Below are 19,455 nucleotides of genomic sequence, written 5' to 3' on the forward strand. Positions count from 1 at the left end.
TAAAGTATATATGTGAACTTTTTTTTTTATATTTAAAATAGCTTCTAAAATACAAAATTAAATATTATAAAGTTATTAATGTATGATACTTATCTCAAAGATATAAATCACATAAAAAAAATTTGAAATTTTTCTACATAACCTTAAGTTTTTAAGATTTAAATTTTTTTGTTAAGTGTTATAGTCAATGACATTTATTAATAATTAAAGTTATTATTTTCAAAAGGATTCAGATTAAGATTCAAATGATATACTTTGGAAAATATCAATCAATTCTAATCCAAAGCAAATCAGTAGTATTGAAATGGTATTGGTGAATGGAAAGGTGAGTAAATTTTATGATTTGTTATTTAATAAGTTATGTTCAATGACATGATTTGAGTGAAAAAAATATTTTTTTTAGTCATCTCAAGTTTGTTTGTTATGTCAAAAAATATTTTCTAAATATTGTAAATAATCTTTTATCTTAGGAAGAACAAATATATGCTTCAATCGAATAAGATTTATTAGCACAATTTTAAAGTTTCATGAAAGAAAGAGTAACTTATTGGTCAAAACATGACCAACTATTGTATGTACAAACATAAATATGTATTGAACTTTTTGTGAACCGCCAAAATATCATAGGATTCAAGGAAACATTCTAATAATTTGTTCAATCTTGTTTGGTCATAAATTATAGTAAGATTGATCACTTATTTGATCATTGGAAAGGACGATTACAAAGTGTGTTTCTTTTATGTTAATCATTTTCTTTCATTGATTTGTTAATAGTTGAGAATTGTTACATTTTATTTTGAATTATTAATTTAACTATCATATAAGACTTGGTCTCTAAACTTCACAATTATAAAAATTATAGGAATTTATTGATTTTATGCAAGAAATGGTCTTTATGACACTGAAAGTAAAACCTAAGGTAAAACATGATAATATAATATTTCCTATGTATATGTAATTTGTTAAGAGATGAAACAAGGTTTTAAAATAAATAATAAACTTTACAACTCTTAAAAAAATATACAATAATTTAAATTTTATCTTAAAATTTAAATTATTGTATATTTTTTTAAGAGTTTTATAAAATTTAAATTATTGTATGAACAGTAGTTATACCCACTTTTTTTAGAGAGATTTTTCTTTCTTTCTTTTCATTTTCTTATTCTATCCTATTTTAATGATTATTCATATCTCATCCTTCGTGCTGCAATGAGGGATTGTTGGAATGTTATTTTGTCATATGTGTATTCTTTCATGGATGTCTTGCCTTGTGTAAGGAATGTTATGTGCATTATAATAGAACATATAAAATTCTGAATATGAAATTGTTGTGTTGTTTTTCTTTTTCTTTTTTTTGGATTGTATTAAATATGAATATGAATTTTTCTTGTATTGCAAAACAACGCTTCCCATGCTAAGACTTTGCACTTGAGGACCTTGACATTACATTTAAATTTAAAATTCTACATAGTTGACTTGTGTTAACCCCTAAACCCCCATTTTGTAAAAAAAATTTTGGATCAAAGGCCTTTTTCCCTCTTAGACTACCCAGCCATGTAGTATAATTTTTTTTCCCTTAAATATGTGTTGCATTCTACACCCTGACATTTAATTAGACTCTTAGTGAATTAAGGGAGTATTGCACAAATGACCACTAATTTGCCCCTCACAACTTAGCATTATGCAATAAAACTCCTCTTTGAACTTCATTAACCTCGGCTCAAGACACCAAGAGCCAAATTTAATGATGATTTTGTTGATTCATAAGGAAGGCTAACACCTGGATACTCACGAGCTCCACTATGATGAATTAAACCTCTTTATTATATTAAAATCTCGAGCCACCTTGATGATATAGTCACTCATCATTAGTAGCCTAGGAAAACTACCATGATCATTAACCCTTGCTCTAAACCTTTTGGATGGAGGAGTGTGTATATGTGCAGCTTAAGAAGGAGGAAGACCATTCACCTTTAAAAAGAGTGAGTGGTAATCATAGTGGAGCATTAAATGCTCAAATACCACTTTCCACTCAGAAACTCTTGGCCAATCAAGCTCCCTACAAGAATCTGAGTGACCTATTAACTCTTACTACTTAACTTGAAAAAAAAAAGGAGAGAGAGTTTAGAAGACACTTGAAAAAAACTAAACACATTTTGCCATGTTCGAAGTTCTAAGAGAAGATCTCCATATTGCACTTTCTCCCTCAAACCTCACCACCCCATTCTACACTTTCTAAGACACTAAAACTTTTGTTCTTTCTACCACTCCACTCTCTTAGAGTTTTCTCCCCTTGTCCCTCAAAGAAACTGGGGTTAGTAGGTGAATTTAGAGAATGAAAGTTTTTATTTTTTTTTCCTTAATACTTGTTAGTTTATGACGCCTTCTATTCTCTACACCCCACTTTCATCTTTTTGTAGCTAAGGATGACCCCCTAAGTCTTGGTGTTGCTACACTTTATTCTCTATGTCTAAGGAGATTGTAAGCTTGAAGCTTTTTCCTACACCTTTCTTTCTCTATAATCAACCACCAACAAAGTATGAGGAAGTCCATTTTGTTATAGAAGTCTTAGCCATGGTTGTAGGTAGGTGCATTTAGGCATGATATTCATGTATATCATATTAATACGTGTGCATGTCATGAAAACCCTTCAAATCCTATTTCACTGAAAAGTTAGCATCGACCTACCCCTGAAACTAGTGTGTATGCATGTTCATTGGTTGAATTTTACTGGTTTTGTGACTTTTCATAAGGACGAAAATCTAATCTCTCATCCTAAATTGTAGACAGTATTCGTGGGTAAGTGTATCCATTTAATAGTAATTAAAAAGGTTCTCATATTAAGTTCCTAAAATATTATCCTATACTAATTGTTTTTAATTCTCAAGACTATCATGATTTAATTATTCAAACTATAAAGTAATTAAAAAGAAAAGGGGATAATACAACTTTTGCTGAGAATTATTCAAGATGAACTTAAGCTATATGATTTCATCTTTACACCGCTTTATGTTCACTTTAGTTCATTTCTAATTTCAATTTTCTCGTAATTGTCAATCATTCACACTAAATGTATTAACACTCAATGATTATTCAATATTAACATTCTTTTCTTAAGTTATCACCTCAAATGGTCGTGGAAGACGAAGAGAAACGAAAAATATAAAGAATCTATCAATTTGTTAATTTAATAAAGATTGAAAGAGTAAAACTAAGTTTGGTTCGCTTAATTTTTTATCTTGTTTTACCCTATGGATCCATTAACTAGATGTAGTATAGTTGTCTATAATGCAATTAATTTTTTATCCTCTTTATGTTCACTTTAGTTCATTTCTAATTTTAGTTTCCTTGTGATTGTCAATCATTCACACTAAATGTATTAACACTCAATGATTATTCAATATTAACATTCTTTTCTTAAGTTATCACCCCAAATGGTCATGCAAGATGAAGAGAAACGAAAAACATAAAGAATCTATCAATTTGTTAATTTAATAAAAATTGAAAGATTAAAACTAAGTTTAGTTCGCTTAATTTTTTATCTTATTTTACCCTATGGATCCATTAACTAGATGTAGTATAGTTGTCTATAATGCAATTAATTTTTTATCCTCTTTATGTTCACTTTAGTTCATTTCTAATTTTAGTTTCCTTGTGATTGTCAATCATTCACACTAAATGTATTAACACTCAATGATTATTCAATATTAACATTCTTTTCTTAAGTTATCACCCCAAATGGTCATGCAAGACGAAGAGAAACGAAAAACATAAAGAATCTATCAATTTGTTCATTTAATAAAAATTGAAAGAGTAAAACTAAGTTTGGTTCGCTTAATTTTTTATCTTGTTTTACCCTATGGATCCATTAACTAGATGTAGTATAGTTGTCTACAATGCAATTAATTATGAGATGTTAAGGGTGATTAATTCTCAACATAAGAATATAAACTCACTAGAACAAAAATTAATCAATAAAAGAAACTACATTAAACATAAAAATCGCATAAAACGTATAAAAGATTTATCATAACTTTAGCTATGGATTTAATTATGCATGATAAAATAAACAAAGAAAACAATTGTAAAAATTTAACTACAATGTAATAAGGAACTATCTTGAACTACCTAATAGAAAGGAAGGATGGAAGGTTTTAACCACTCAATATTGGCTAATGAAATCATGGTGTTGTTTGGAGGATAATTACATGTGCAAGCTTTTAGACAAAAAAAATTTAAATCCTAATTGCCTTTGCAATATTTTATATGGCACTAGAAAAGAGAATTAGCATTTGATAAGATACATCACACATAAATAGGTTGCATGGCACATAATTTCTCAGGGAATATCACATTGACTTTTTAAAGATAATTAATCAAAAATTTTACATACTTAACTTGTGAAAATAAAATGAGAATTTAGATGGGAGTTTAGAGGGAAGGGTGCAATTCTCAAATAAATAAATAAATAAAAGTGGAAGATTTTTATGATTTTTGGTTAATGGATGGATAAAGTTTAAGGATGTAAAATTTCATGTTTCAAGAATTCTAAGGACTAAGGTTATTACTAAACTATCACTAAAGATCTAATGTCTCATCCAAAATTTAATATACATCCATTAACAATCAATCCAAAGCAATAATTAAGTCAATACATGCAATAAGAGAGACAAAAAAAAAAAAAAATAAAGAAAGGAAGAAAGGAAAGAAGAAAAAGAATTTTCACTCATAAAATTTTCCTAACTACGTCTATGAATTAAGGAAATCATGAGTGTGGGTTTAGGGGTGTTACATTACTCATCACCCAGTCTACTCTACTGTTACACAAGTCCTATATGTCTTTGAACTTTGTGAACCACCTATAGTTAGTAGTGTCATGCAACTGGTCAGGCTAAAACAAAAAATGAGAAATGTGTTGCACCATGCCAAATTAGCGCATCACACGATCCAGTTGATGTCACTCACATATTTGAAAACATATGAGTGGGACAAATCATGATTTTCATGCATATGGGCAAATAGTTTATCAACTCTATACTATATGGTTTCAATGTGATCTACATTTCAAAAATAATCATATTCAATTAATCATAAAAAAATCTATAAATTATAAAAGGTGATGAACGGATAAGGAATTACTTCATCACATTTTAAAAAATTAAATTTACATGTGAAGTAATAGAGATCCTTCATACCCTTCCTATAGCTGTAATGTACTAACTATTAATCAAAACAAACATAAATTAAAATCTAAATGGTACAAATTTTAAACTTAATCATAAATTATTTAGGATAACATACTACGCATATTATTTATCATAAGAAAGATCTTGCTATGGACGTGAGGGATTAACAAGAGCTAAAAATAGGAACTTATCTCATGCCCACATCATCACTGGAGTCAGACCTCTAGTATTACATCGATCTATGTTCATCAATATACACAATTCAACTATATAGAAATGCCAACATTGCTACTCCCCAATTATATTGTCTAATTTCTTTTTGGTCAGGAATCTAGATAGATCAATTTACATGTATGCAACAATGTATCAAAATGTAAGAAATGAGAAAAAAAAAATATGTGAGTAAAGCACAATTTAAGACTTTTGAGGAGTTCTATTAAGATCTCAAGAGAAAGTATGGTGAAAGAAAGATACACAAGATTTCCAAAAGAAGAGAAAAAAAATCTAAAGACTTAGACCAAGTTAGATATATTAAGGATGAAGAAGGAAAAATTTTAGTCATAGATAAAGACATCAAAGACAAATGGGAGAATTATTTCTATAAACATTTTAACAATGGACAAAGAGCAAATAGAAATATAACAGGATTAAAAGTTAGCTTAATTATATTTTTTTGTCCTTATAAATATTGGATATTTTGCGATAAGTCTTTATAAAAAATTTTGTTAAGATTTAGTTCTTGAAACATTAAGAAATTAGGATTTAGTCCTTATCGTCAACTCCCTTTCTATTAAGTATTAAGCTGGCTAATAAAGTGACAGCTCAATACTCCTTCGTGGCACCACGTGTCATGTCACATCATTTTATTTTTTAATTTTTTTATTATTTAAAATTATATTGTAGATAAATTTCTAAATACATTTTATATAATTGCATAAAAATCCTTTTAATTTTCTTTCTTTCTTCTTTACAGCCCCTCCTTTCTCTTCCCTCGCAACCTCCTTCTAGAACACTTTCTCCCACCCCTTCCTTCCCCTTCCCCACTCTCACCCCCTCCCCCTCCCCCTCCCCGCCCCTTCCCTATAACTCATTCTCCCTCTCTCGTTTTCCATTCATTTTCCCATCTACCCAGTTGTCTTTATATACTGTTCCATCTAATTATGTGTACTTTTCTTTGCCATGAGATACTACACTATTGATTTTACCATTGTAAGTATCTGCATTCAAAAAGGATTTCTCTTCAAACTTACACTTTACAAGAAATAGTTATATCATAATACATATATAGAGAACAGACCAGACATAGTCAAAATAACGTAAAATACATAATACAAAGGGATGAATCAGGATAAAGCACTTTAATGAAAATTACCTATCATTATCCTCCATGACGTGTAGATTGATACTGTTTTATGAAGATAATTCTAAAATTTTTATTTTCTTTTAAATGATTAAACATATCATTCACTGATATGATAAGGAAGTTCATCTCTGCTTTCACCAGCTTTATGACCCTATTATGCCCCACTATAAACTCTGAAACATATACAATGTCTATAATAAGTCTCAAAATGCAATAGAAGAAAAAGTCACAGTAAATTTTTTGAAAAAGTTTTTGTATTGAAGAATATTTTTTGTAATTTTTTTATAGAATAACAAAAAAAAAATATTTAAAGAACTTACCATGCATTTAAAGATTTTTTCATAAAGTTAATAGGATTATAGGAAAGGGTGTGAAAAAAGGTGCTAGAAAAGGGGTTGTGGAGAAGAGGAGGGAAAGGCTACAAAAAAGAAAGAAAAAAGTTAAAAAAAACTTTTATGTAATTATATAAACTGTGTTTAGAGACTTATTTGTAATTATATAATTTTAAATAATAAAAATTTAAAAATAAAATAATGTGACATGACACGTAGACGTTATATGAGAGTGTTGAATTAGTTTTTTATCAGCTAATTTAACACTTAACAAAAAAAAATTAATAATAAAGACTAAACTTTAATTTTTTAACTTTTCAATAAATAAATCCTAAAAGCAAAATTATAAAATTTTATCACAAAATGCTGAATATTTATTGGAAACAAAATCATAAATGAGCCTTTCTTATTTACCTCTGGCTGCCACCAAGACTCCATGCAGAACCCAGTTGGTCTAATTTGGATGGGACCCATCTAACGTACGAAGCCAAGCTATAGCAATTCCAAAGCCTCAAAAGTAACATTGTTGAGTATATTATATACTGTGCCAAACGTCCTTTTTGGAAGAGTGTGATGAGATCCTTAATTACCCAATTTTGAGGAAGAAATTAACAAAGTCATGGAGAGACAGTTTCCAATAGTTTACAACTAAATAAATATTCTATTCTAATCTCTAAAAGAATAAGAGTAATTATATATCTTCTTACTATTTATTTTCTTAACATTTAACTTAAGTAAATGCTTATTAAATAAAAATATGAATGCATTTAACATTCTAAAAATATATTTTTATGTAGAATAATCTAATAATTGTTATCACTCTTAACTTCATTAATACAATGGTTTTGTTATCACTCTCAACAAATTAATTATTTAGATCTACCTCATAACATTGTGTCAAACTATATTTTGGCTAAACAACATGCAGTTATACATAGTATCTACTGGAAAGTAGTTGACAGATGATCGGGAAAGGAATACCTCTATTCAGTATATACATTATCTTGTTGATGTTTCCTTGGGTGAATCTCGTTGGTGCAAAACTATAAATTTGCTAATCACCTTTTAATTTAATCTTCATTTGTAAGTGATTTTTCTATCTTATGTACCATGCATGGATTAATGAAGCAAAAATATAAAGATTTCCATGTAATAACTTAAGTAGTCATTGCACTTAATTCACTAGGAAAAATCAAATGTTGTTTACAATTACGTTTGGGTCTTGAATCCAAACTTCATTTTGCCTGTACAACCTGTAAAATTGGAAAAAGTTGAATTGTGATGCCCTGTCGTTAAGCCCCTGCCAGCTGCTAGTAGCTTTTCTGTAAGAAGTTTCAAAACATGTTTAGAAACCTAACAAAATCATGTTAAACTTATAACGTGTAGCGCTGAAATGGATCTTAGTTTTGTTGGATTTGACGCAGAACCACATGCTTGCCATGATCAAATATCACTCTATTCCTTCCATTTATTTTAGCCATATCATCAATTCCATTTTCTGCGTTCATTGTTTTGACCATGTCTTATATTAATCCTGATTATTGGGCAATAATCTAAATTTTCAATAGGGTTTAGGTTTTTAATTTATCATATGGAATATTTTAAAACGGCCTTGATTGAAAACTTGTGATTGCGTTGTTCACATTAAGCTGATTTTGTCTGTGGAATGAATGCAGACCGGAGCTTTGCTTCTTGATGGGGGTACGTTGAATTACTTCGGGAAACCCATCCCCATCAATCTTATTGTTGCCGTTATTGCTGAGATAATTCTTGTGGGTGGTGCAGAGTACTATAGAATTATCAATGGCCTGGTATGTAACATTTTAATTTGGAAATTTGTTTGCTGTCCAATCCATTTATTTGAACCTTTTTATTTTATTCCTTGGGGGCCAACTTCCTCTTAATTTATAGAGCCTAATCACATCCACTTAATTTCACCTTAATCATGAAATTTTTCCAAATTCAGCGTCCAACTTGATCATGGTTTCAAATAAATTAATGCAACAAAGTCCAAATGGAAGTAATTTTTAAATTTGAAAGTTAATATTTTACAGTACTTGAATTCTTTTTATTTGGGACATTAGCATATATATACACAATGGGAGTTTCTCCATAAGTTCCATGGGGTAAACACTTGCTTCCATGTAGTGAAACCAACACGTGTGCTTGATAATCATGTTAAATTTGCTAACAAACCAAGACTACACGTATATATGAATTTAAGTTGGACAATCAATTACCTTTTACTGAGCAAATTCTTTAGCAAGGCATTCTGGAATTTGATGTTGAAATTGATAACAAAAAAAGAAAAAACGTTGTTGAGTTGAGTGACATGAAGTCGAAAGATTTGATAAGAACGAACACGAAGATATGAATAGGTTGACCCTTTTTATTACTTAATTGCATTAACAAAATTATAATTGATATGAATATAGCACATCAAAACATATATACACAATTATCACGTCCCCATCATACTTTTTGACAATATCTTACTTTTACAATACCATATTATGTTTAAATATTTGAAATATGTTTATAATTCAAAGAGGTTTATCATATATATGCCTTTTATCTTGTAGTTCCAACCCTACATAAAAAATTAATTTAAATAATTAAGTATTTTCTTTTTGGATCTAAGGTGGAGGATGAGGATGGAAGAGTATATGTTGGAGATTGAATCTGCTAGTTCCGTCTTAACTTGAGCAATCATCGAGTAATACATACATGTGTTTAAATAATTATAAAAATAAAGTTAAATAAGTAGAAGATGAATGAGAATCATTGCTCTAAGAGTATTGGTAAGAAATTAAGAGTTGAAGGTTTTTTTACGGTGCAAGTGAAGGAAGCATGGTATTTGATTAAACCTTATGATCAATGGGCTCAGCTCTGGGTAGTTGCATAGTTATGTGCATGGACCCATCACCATCATTACAATTTTATGTTTGGCATCTTGGTTATTAAAATTTTCCCCTTCATTATTTTTTCATCCTTTCTTTTTCGCACTTGCTTTCTGGGGCATTATGTCAGTGAAATTTCTGCATATTCCATCAAAAGGAGATGCTCTTCATGATGATGTTGACCCTGGGTCATAGCATCCTAAATTCCTAATAGAACAATCACTTATAAGTGGTATTCACCATCTAAACATGCAAATGCCTTTAAAGACAAAGAAGAACTTCCAAACTACTGAAAATCCCGTCTCCAATGGACCCTTTTGTAGCTTATATGTGTATGTTTAAGTTAAAGCTCAACAGAAGTGAAATTAGTGAATTAATAAACTAAACACAAGTACCTTGATTAACATTCACACCTTGTCTAGTGATGTGGAGCTACCTTTGAATGTAATCCAAGTTTGTTAGTGGTAATTTGAATAATATTTTTATGCTTGAATACTACCGAATACAAAGGACAGAATGAAAACAAGTCCCTTATAATTCAATATATAATATTTCACTTTCAAGAGTAAATGAAAAGGTGGGGTGAAAAAAAAAACTTTTTTTTTCTTTTTTCTGTTAAAATGAAAGCAAGGCCTATCATTCCCTTTTCTTTTTAATGGAAAGAGGAGTAAAATAGTCATACATATCATTATATTCCTGTAAGAGAGGCCTTGTACCTCTGCAAACATGGGAGATTTGGCAAAAGGAGTATGGAATAAATCTTGTAAATTTCTATAAAGTAAAAACATTACAATTTCAAAGCATAAAACTCTTATTCAGGAAACAATACTCTTTACAATTTTAGTTTACATAACTGAGGTACGATTTTATTTATTATTATTATTATTATTATTTTCTTATTTACCTTTTGACTACCACTGAGACTCCATGCAGACCCAGTTGGACTAATTTGGATGGGACTCATCTAAAGTACGAAACCAAGCTATAGCAATTCCAGGGCCTCAAAAGCAACGTTCTTGAGTATATTAAATACTGTGCCAAATGCTCTTTTTGGAAGAGTGTGATAAGATCCTTAATTACTCAATTTTGAGGCAGAAATTAACCAAGCCATGGAGACATAGTTTTCAATAGTTTACAACTAAATAAGCTTTATACTCCAATCTCTAAATTAATAAGAGTAATTATATATCATCTTATTATTTGTTTTTATTTATTTTCTTAACATTTAACTTAAGTAAATACTTATTAAATAAAAATATGAATGCATTTAACATTCTAAAATATATATTTTTATTTAGAATAATCTAATAATTGTTATCTTTGTAGAGGAATTTAACCTGCACTTCCACAAAAAAGAAAAGGGCTGTTTCAGCTTGAATTTCCCATATAATTTACTAATCCATACTGGTAATGACATAGACCAACTTTATCACATGACAAAATAAAGAGAACAACTTTATCAATGTTCCTTTTGGGTAAAATGTTTTTACATTTTTCTAGATCTTAATCAAATGATTATAATGAGATTTTCTGTTTCTCAAGTATATTGTTTTGTTGTATTCTGAGAATTACAGAGCAAATGTAACATTTCATATTGCCCTTATGGTTTTTCATAGATCCATTTCTTGAATAACGTCTGTGTCCTCACAATAATTTGACTATGCCTTTGTGGTCCAATTCTCCGCTTAGAAAATTAATTGGTCCAGCCAATTTGATAGTTACATGTTCAAAAGACTTGTAATTCATTCTCTTCTTATCTTGGTTTAGGGTATAGTATTTAAAAAGATAAAAATTATATATAATTCTTTAATTTTCTAATATTATTTATCTATAAAAATTAGAATTTTATCTTGATTGCACATGATCATATTAAAGGCAATATTTTACAATGAGTTAAAATATAATATGTTTAAGTATTTACAAATAAAAAGTTTTTATAAAAAAAAAAAATACAGTTGTATTAAAGTTATGAAAATATAATAAATATATTTTTTAATAAAATTTTATTATTAATAGCTGTTGATCCAAGCTAAGTTTAAACATTTATAAATAAAAAAAATTTATGAAAAAAGTATACAATTATTATATTAAAATTATAAAAATATAATAAATATTTTTTAATAAAATTTTATTATTATTAATTATTTATCTAATAATAATATAAGTATAAAAATTTTATATTTAATTTAAACTTTTTATTTAATTTAAATTTAATGAGTTATAATTTATTATTGTATTAATAATTAAATTTAAATTAAATAAAAAAATTTAAATTAAGTTTAAATTTTTTTAAACTTTTACACTAATGTAATAAAATTCTGACCTTCATGAAATATTATAAGTAAATTATTGCAATAAACAAGCCTATAAGAACTACTCGGCACGCAACCACGGTAAGGAGTAGAGGGGTAGCAGGACAAGTAATTAATACACTTCTTTTATCATTTTAAATATAACTTTCATTTTTTAACAAAACTATTAAAATAATTAATATTATTAAAAATTATTAATAACACACTTTCAATTCATAATTTCATATTTTTTAATAACCTTTTTAACTTCTCTAAGTTTGATTGAAATAATAGGGCATCTACAACGAATTGGAAGATACGTTTCAGCACAGTTACTGTGGACCGGATAACAGGGAATTTGAATTTTGAAAAGCAGTGGAATTGCCATGCGCTAGGCGCGTGAAACATCTGCTCCCAAACTATCACGTGGCAGAAGTAACGCTGTTATCTCTGATTGTGGGACCAATAAGCCAGACAAATTAAATTCCCTAATCCCTATTCCCTACCCATTAATTGGTACATTTTCAGATTTTGGTTTTTTTTATCCATTTAAATAACATTTATTTATTTATTATTCTTCTCTACTTCATTCGATCGTCCAAAAAAGCATTTTGGCTTTAAACTTTCTAGATTCATTAGCCCATTTTATCCGTGTATCTTACATGAAACATGCATCACAATCACTCGTTGCATAAAACCAGCGTAGAGAAGAAAAATCTAAAAAGATAATTGTCCATAATGTCAATCATTCAAAAAGTTGTCTTTTATAATATTGTTAATTAAGTGTATTTAATAACTTACGTTTAGATATGAATCAAGTGTTTTATAATGACGCATGAGAGAGTGCATCAGAAAATTGCCAGCATTGAGTGTCCAACATTCCAACAGAAGTTCCATTCCACGAACACCACTTTTTCATTTCTATTTTAGTACTTGACCTTGTCTTGTTTGTATCGTTTCTCAGTTCCTTCTAAAACTCTCTTTTTGCTTGACATAGAGCGTTTCACAGCTAGCTGAGTTCAAAACCTTAACTCGTTGCTGTAGAGTGAGAAGAGGGGAACATTCTATTTTGAATCCTAAACCTTTTTCTTTTCTTTTCATTAAAAACGGAAATGGGTTTTTCAGTACTGCTACTCTTTTCTCTGTTGTTTTTCCTCTTAAACCCAACATGGGTCTGTGGGAATGCTGAGCTAAGAGCACTCATGGACATGAAATCAAGTTTGGATCCTGAGAGCATTTATCTATCCTCTTGGACTATCAATGGTAACCCATGTGATGGATCTTTTGAAGGGGTGGCATGCAATGAGAAGGGTGAAGTGACAAACGTTTCATTGCAGGGAAAGGGTCTCTCAGGGAAGCTTTCACCAGCCATTGGTGGGCTTAAGCACTTGACAGGACTTTATTTGCATTATAACTCTTTGTATGGAGAGATACCAAAAGAAATTGCAAACTTGACTGAGCTTGTTGATTTGTACTTGAATGTGAATAATCTTTCCGGGGAAATCCCTCGTGAGATCGGCAGCATGGAGAACTTGCGAGGTTTGTAGCTGTGATCCTGTTGAACAAGTTTGAAACTTTTGTTCTGTGTCTTTGTTTTTCTTTCTCAAATGTCGCCGTATTTAAACGTTTGTTTCTTTTTGCGTGAGTACTTAGTGAAGTGTCATAGAAAGATTTGAGCTTGGTTTTGCTTTTATTTTTCTTTTAAAAAAGCTTCTTGTTTGTCTTTGTGTACTCAAGTGGTGAGGAGTGAGTCCATTTACACTTGTTCCAAAATATTTTCCTTTTTAACAGTGTGGTTCAAACATGGTAATGTGCTTACTTAGCCCTTGTCACTTGCAGTTTTGCAGCTTTGTTATAATCAGTTGACAGGAAGCATACCTACACAGCTTGGTGCTTTGAAAAATCTGAGTGTTGTTGCTCTGCAATCAAACCAGTTAACTGGTGCTATCCCTGCTAGTCTAGGTGATTTGGCTATGCTGGTGAGGCTAGATTTGAGCTCTAATTATCTCTTTGGTTCCATACCCACTAGCCTAGCTGATGCTCCTTTATTGAAAGTTTTGGATGTTCACAACAATACCCTTTCAGGGAATGTACCTCCCGGTAATTATGATGTTACTGCACATATTTAATTTTTATTGGTTCTTATGTTTTGTTTATCTGAAATGATCAATCTGAAATATGTTTATTTGCTTTTGCTTGGTTCAATGAAGCTCTTAAGAGGTTAGATGGTGGATTTTTGTATGAATACAACTTGGGGTTATGTGGACTTGGGTTTTCATCCCTGAAAGCTTGCAATGCTTCAGATTATGTCAATGCTAGCAGACCTGAACCTTATGGAGCATCAACAAGAGATATCCCAGAAACTGCGAATGTGAAGTTACCTTGCAGTGGAACTCGGTGCTTTAATTCGTCAAAATCGGATCAGGCCACAGCAGTTACAGTTGGCATATTTGTGGTTATAATTGCAATGTTAGCAATTGGTGTTTTGACATTCACACTCTATCGTCGGCGAAAACAAAAACTTGGAGATTCTTTTCATATCTCTAATAGCCATCTAAGTTCTGATGAAGCCAAGGGTGGATATAGGAAAAATGGATCTCCTTTAGTCAGCCTTGAGTACTCTACTGGATGGGACCCTTTGGCTGATAGTAGGAATTTCACTAGTTATAGCCAAGACGTGTTCCAGAGTTTCAGGTTTAACTTGGATGAAGTGGAGTCAGCTACTCAATATTTCTCGGAGTTGAATTTGTTGGGTAAGAACAACTTCAGTGCAACATATAAAGGAGTTTTAAGAGATGGATCCGTTGTTGCTGTGAAGAGCATCAGTAAAACTAGTTGCAAGTCAGATGAAGCTGAATTTTTGAAAGGATTGAACATTTTGACCTCATTGAGGAATGATAATGTAGTGAAGTTGAGAGGGTTTTGTTGTTCAAAGGGGAGAGGTGAATGCTTTCTGATATATGATTTTGTTTCGAATGGAAACTTGTCGCACTTCCTTGATGTTAAGGAAGGAAATGGAGAAATCCTTGAATGGTCAACTAGAGTTTCTATTGTGAAAGGGATTGCTAAAGGTTACCCTTCTATATTACCTTTTATTTATTTATTTTCCTCTAACTCTTTAACACTCTTGAGATTTCTAACATATAATAACGAACATAATGATAAGAAAATGGCAAGACTAGGAATTGGAAATGTGATCTTTTTATTACTCAGTGTAATTAGAAGACATAAATACTTTCTGTGATTTCCATTCTAGAAGTCTATATACTAAACCTTGTCTTCTTATTTCTTAATCAGGTATGGCATATTTACATGCATACAAAGCAAACAAACCGGTTCTGGTTCACCAAAATATCTCAGCTAACAAAGTTCTCATTGATCAGCGGTATAATCCATTGCTGGCAGATTCTGGCCTGTTCAAGCTTCTTACTAATGATATTGTCTTCTCAGCACTCAAGGGTAGTGCAGCAAAGGGTTACTTAGCTCCTGAATACACCACCACTGGCCGGTTTGCCGATACAAGTGATGTTTATGCTTTTGGGGTGCTGCTTTTCCAAATCCTTTCAGGAAAGTTCAAGATCACTAGCTCAATAAGGCTTGCTGCAGAATCCTTCAAATTCCAAGAATTTATCGACCCGAATCTCCAAGGCAGATTCTTTGAATATGAGGCAGCGAAACTAGCAAAAATAGCTTTGCTTTGCACCCACGAGACTCCTTTTGAGAGACCATCCATGGCAGCCATTGTTCAAGAACTGGGCAACTGTAGTAGCTGTCTCTGATTTCAATGACTTCTTTGTTGCTTCATCCATCATCCTCCACAGCATGTGCTGAGTGGCTGATGAGACAAGTTAGTGCTAACTGCTCATGCTGATGACCTTGGGATATGATATTGTTAAGTGTCCTTATCTAAGGACCTTTTGTGTGAATGTGCCTTGTACACAGTAGGTTGTAGCTTAGAGAAAGGACATTTCTTTGCTCACATTACATGTAATTTTGTTGAATGTATTTTTATGTACAAGGTTAATGCCTCTTCAATTTTCAGTCAGGAATACAATCCTTCCCTCTATCCTTATTGTTAGTTCCCAAAATATATAAAATAAATATTTTACAACTAAAATAGACTTAGAATCGAAAAATATTAAAACTGAAACTTTTGTCGTAGAAGAATAATATATCTTCTCTCTAATTATAAGAGAGAATAATAACATTTTTTCTTGACAATAAGAGAGAACCTGGAGAAATTTTATTTTTTTCTTCTCTAACTTTTTCCTCTCCACATGTAACACTCAGATGAAACATGATGGCATGTATACTATGACTTGCTCAAATGCTATAAAAAAGTGACTTTACTGGTTCTCACACTTATTTACCGTACAACAATCTAAAGTACCAAGATTCTTTTTCTTGGATATAAGGTACCAAGAATCTGTCCATACTCTGAATTTAAATTATGAACTTTTTTTCATTTCTTTTTTCACCACATTCCGTTAAAAATCTTTTGCACTAAAACGTTATTTTTACTGACAAAAATTGGATGTATCTTTTGTCACGATCATTGCCGTAGTTATCAGCTTATACACGAACATGAAGGACCATTCATAGGCATTTACACTCACATGCCCGTGAAGATTTTAACTTCAAAGTTCCTTTTTGGTACAACTGCTATCTTTATATCCATGGGACCCGTGATTCACATCAGGTTAAATACGACTCCATTTTAACTTGCCTTAAAATCCCTTTTATCAAATAAAATATTCTACATGCGTTTTGGAATATATCAACAATTTTTTGTACAAGGAACGCATTAACATTTTAAAATTAATATCTATTTGGACGAAAATGGATTCTTTGCAGTGTTGACATGAACTAAATTATTTATCACTTGTTAAGGTTATTAATTTTTTTGAAGTTTTTTTTTTTGGGAGATATTTTAAATTTGTATACCATCTGATTTTATGTTGTTTGTTATTACAGTAAGTTGAAAAGGTTGAAAAGATTTTTTGTTTCTATTGTAACATTTTTTTTATCACCGTATTATTGGTACCTCGTTCATTGTAGGGATACAGCTATTTAGATTTGTTATGGTGTTTTGATTGATAAATCAGATGAGCTAAATAGCAACAATGGATCGGGCTGTAAGCTCCATCATCTCAATAAAGTGCTAATGGATTAGAAGTTTGAACTACAGTATAATTGAAATTTATCTTTTATAAAATACTGCTAAAATTATAAATAAAAGTTATTGATATATACGTTAACAATTAATATTATAAATTGAAGATACTACCAACAAACTGTTTTTAACATACTCCTAATTATTAGTTAAAATATTAAAAATTACAAAAATAATGTAAGTCTCACTTTTTCTTACTCAAATTAATATTTTCTTTCATATTTATGTAGTTTTCAACAAATGCTAGTGTGTTTAAAAGAGTTTGCTAAAGAGTATGATACTAACATTTCTCCTGTCAAAGTTGCAATGTGACCTAATATGCTCAATTGTAATCAGGCCTCTCACCAAAGAATTTTATTAGGCTTTATTTTTATCAACAATTTAAAAATATTACAACTGATATATGTTATTGTTAACCTTATTTGAACATTACAAAAAAGTTGACCGTATATATTGTATAGAATTTTTTTTATTTTATTCATATATAGAATTATTATTATTTTTTTATCTTATCCATGTACATGCATCTTAAAAAAATTAAAGAAAACAATTTTTGGTTATCACATTATGATGCTCACTAAACATTTTCCTATAGGAAGTGGATATTTGTCACAGAAGAATAGGATGTGATAGGAGAGATATGCAATCCCACACATAGGAGTAGGCTGTTTTAATAAATACTACTATGGAGTTAGGAGACCTTTGTTTGTGTGGGACTCAAAAAGAGGATGGATGTTCCCACATGCTTTGAGTTATTTGGGCTCGGTTGTCTAGTGGTTGAAGGATGTTCCTCTGCCTTAGCCACTCCCCATTGGGTCCAATATTTAGTACACCAGACCCCACCCCAGCCCAATGCATGGTTGCTCACTCATCAGTCAACACTCTGTGCCCAATTTCTCTGAAAACAAAAGGCCATCCAAAACAAATTTTCCCTGAAAAAGAAAAGAAAAAAAAATGGAGTAAGATGTAAATGAAATTTTGGGTTACAGACAAACAAGATATTTTAAAGACGCGTGACAAAAAAAAAAAAAAAAAAAAACTCACCATTCTAAGAGAACGTACTAGATGGATAGTATTTAATTACACACAGAAAGTGAATTATAAAAAAAATTAATTTTGATACATTTTTGGTGTAAAATTTTAATCTGTCAGTCAATTATAAAATTCAATGATTTTTATTAATATGGTAATTTATAATTAGATGATTTATGTATAATATTGTTTTTCTAAAATAGTTTTTTTTAATCTCCTTGTGTATATAGAACGGAAAACTCTTATATTTTTAAAAATAAAACTATCTAACAAAAAAAAATGGATTTTACAAATTAATAATCTCGTGAACTGATGTTGGTAGAGTTTATAATTCTTGCTGATTACAGGCCATAAGGCAGAAGTAGTAGGATTAGGAAGCAGCAACACTGCAACAGCTTATATCTTCAAAAAGGGGAAATAGTATATGAAGCAATTTTTGTAATATCTAAAGACAAGGGTTCTGAAGCTCACATGACACATGTTAATGCTGGCAGTGATTCCCAAACACATGTAGACATGGATTAGCTGTTGTTGAGTGCTGAATAAGCTGTTGCTATTGAGTTAATTACACTCTTACCTGATGCTAATACACAACTACGCAGCCAGAATAGTACGAAGGGTTGTGCTGTAATTTTCAGAGACAAAACCACTGGTGCCCCACGTTGAAGCAGGTAAGCAACTCGGCCCAAGTGGTTGTAATTTAATTAGAGTAACACAAAAATAGAGAGTTTGGTACTCTTAATGTTGTCTGTACAGCCTGTTGTCTGTACTGTGTACATACCAAGTTGGTGATGCTGTTGGGCCTAGGGGCTCTTTTCGTATTCCATTCACCTTCATGCTCTCTCTGCCTCTAGGTTTAACTATGATCAAGTAGAAATGGCTCATTTTTTTTTTAATATTCTGAATCAGGAATTTGTTTGGAAAATGAAATGCTATTCTTACAGAAATTTTACAGAATAAATTAGCTAAATTTTGGTGTGGAAAGAAAACTAGGATAAAAAGCTGCTTATTTATTGAAATATTGTTTTTGCTCTTATAATGTTTGATGCTAAGTAGGCATAACTCTTGTGGTAAAGTAAATTTGAAATTAACTTTTATATATTTTCTTATATTTAATTTTTGTTATTATTTTCTTTCTATTTCTCTCCCCCTCTTTTTTCTATCACATCATTTGTCAA

General features: G+C 30.5%; 1 protein-coding gene across 1 annotated transcript; it reads left to right on the forward strand.

The window, feature by feature from the left end:
• Nucleotides 1–13,184: 13,184 nt before the first annotated feature.
• On the forward strand, nucleotides 13,185–18,251 carry LOC113873441 (somatic embryogenesis receptor kinase 1-like). The gene is made up of 4 exons (XM_027511554.1): nucleotides 13,185–13,611; nucleotides 13,912–14,172; nucleotides 14,283–15,143; nucleotides 15,370–18,251. Exons 1-4 carry the CDS (start codon nucleotides 13,185–13,187, stop codon nucleotides 15,849–15,851), a joined length of 2,031 nt encoding a protein of 676 aa, XP_027367355.1. The 3' UTR covers nucleotides 15,852–18,251.
• Nucleotides 18,252–19,455: the final 1,204 nt, after the last annotated feature.

The sequence above is a fragment of the Abrus precatorius genome, unplaced genomic scaffold (genome assembly GCF_003935025.1).
Source record: "Abrus precatorius isolate BTA unplaced genomic scaffold, Abrus_2018 Scaffold7, whole genome shotgun sequence".
NCBI lineage: Eukaryota > Viridiplantae > Streptophyta > Magnoliopsida > Fabales > Fabaceae > Abrus > Abrus precatorius.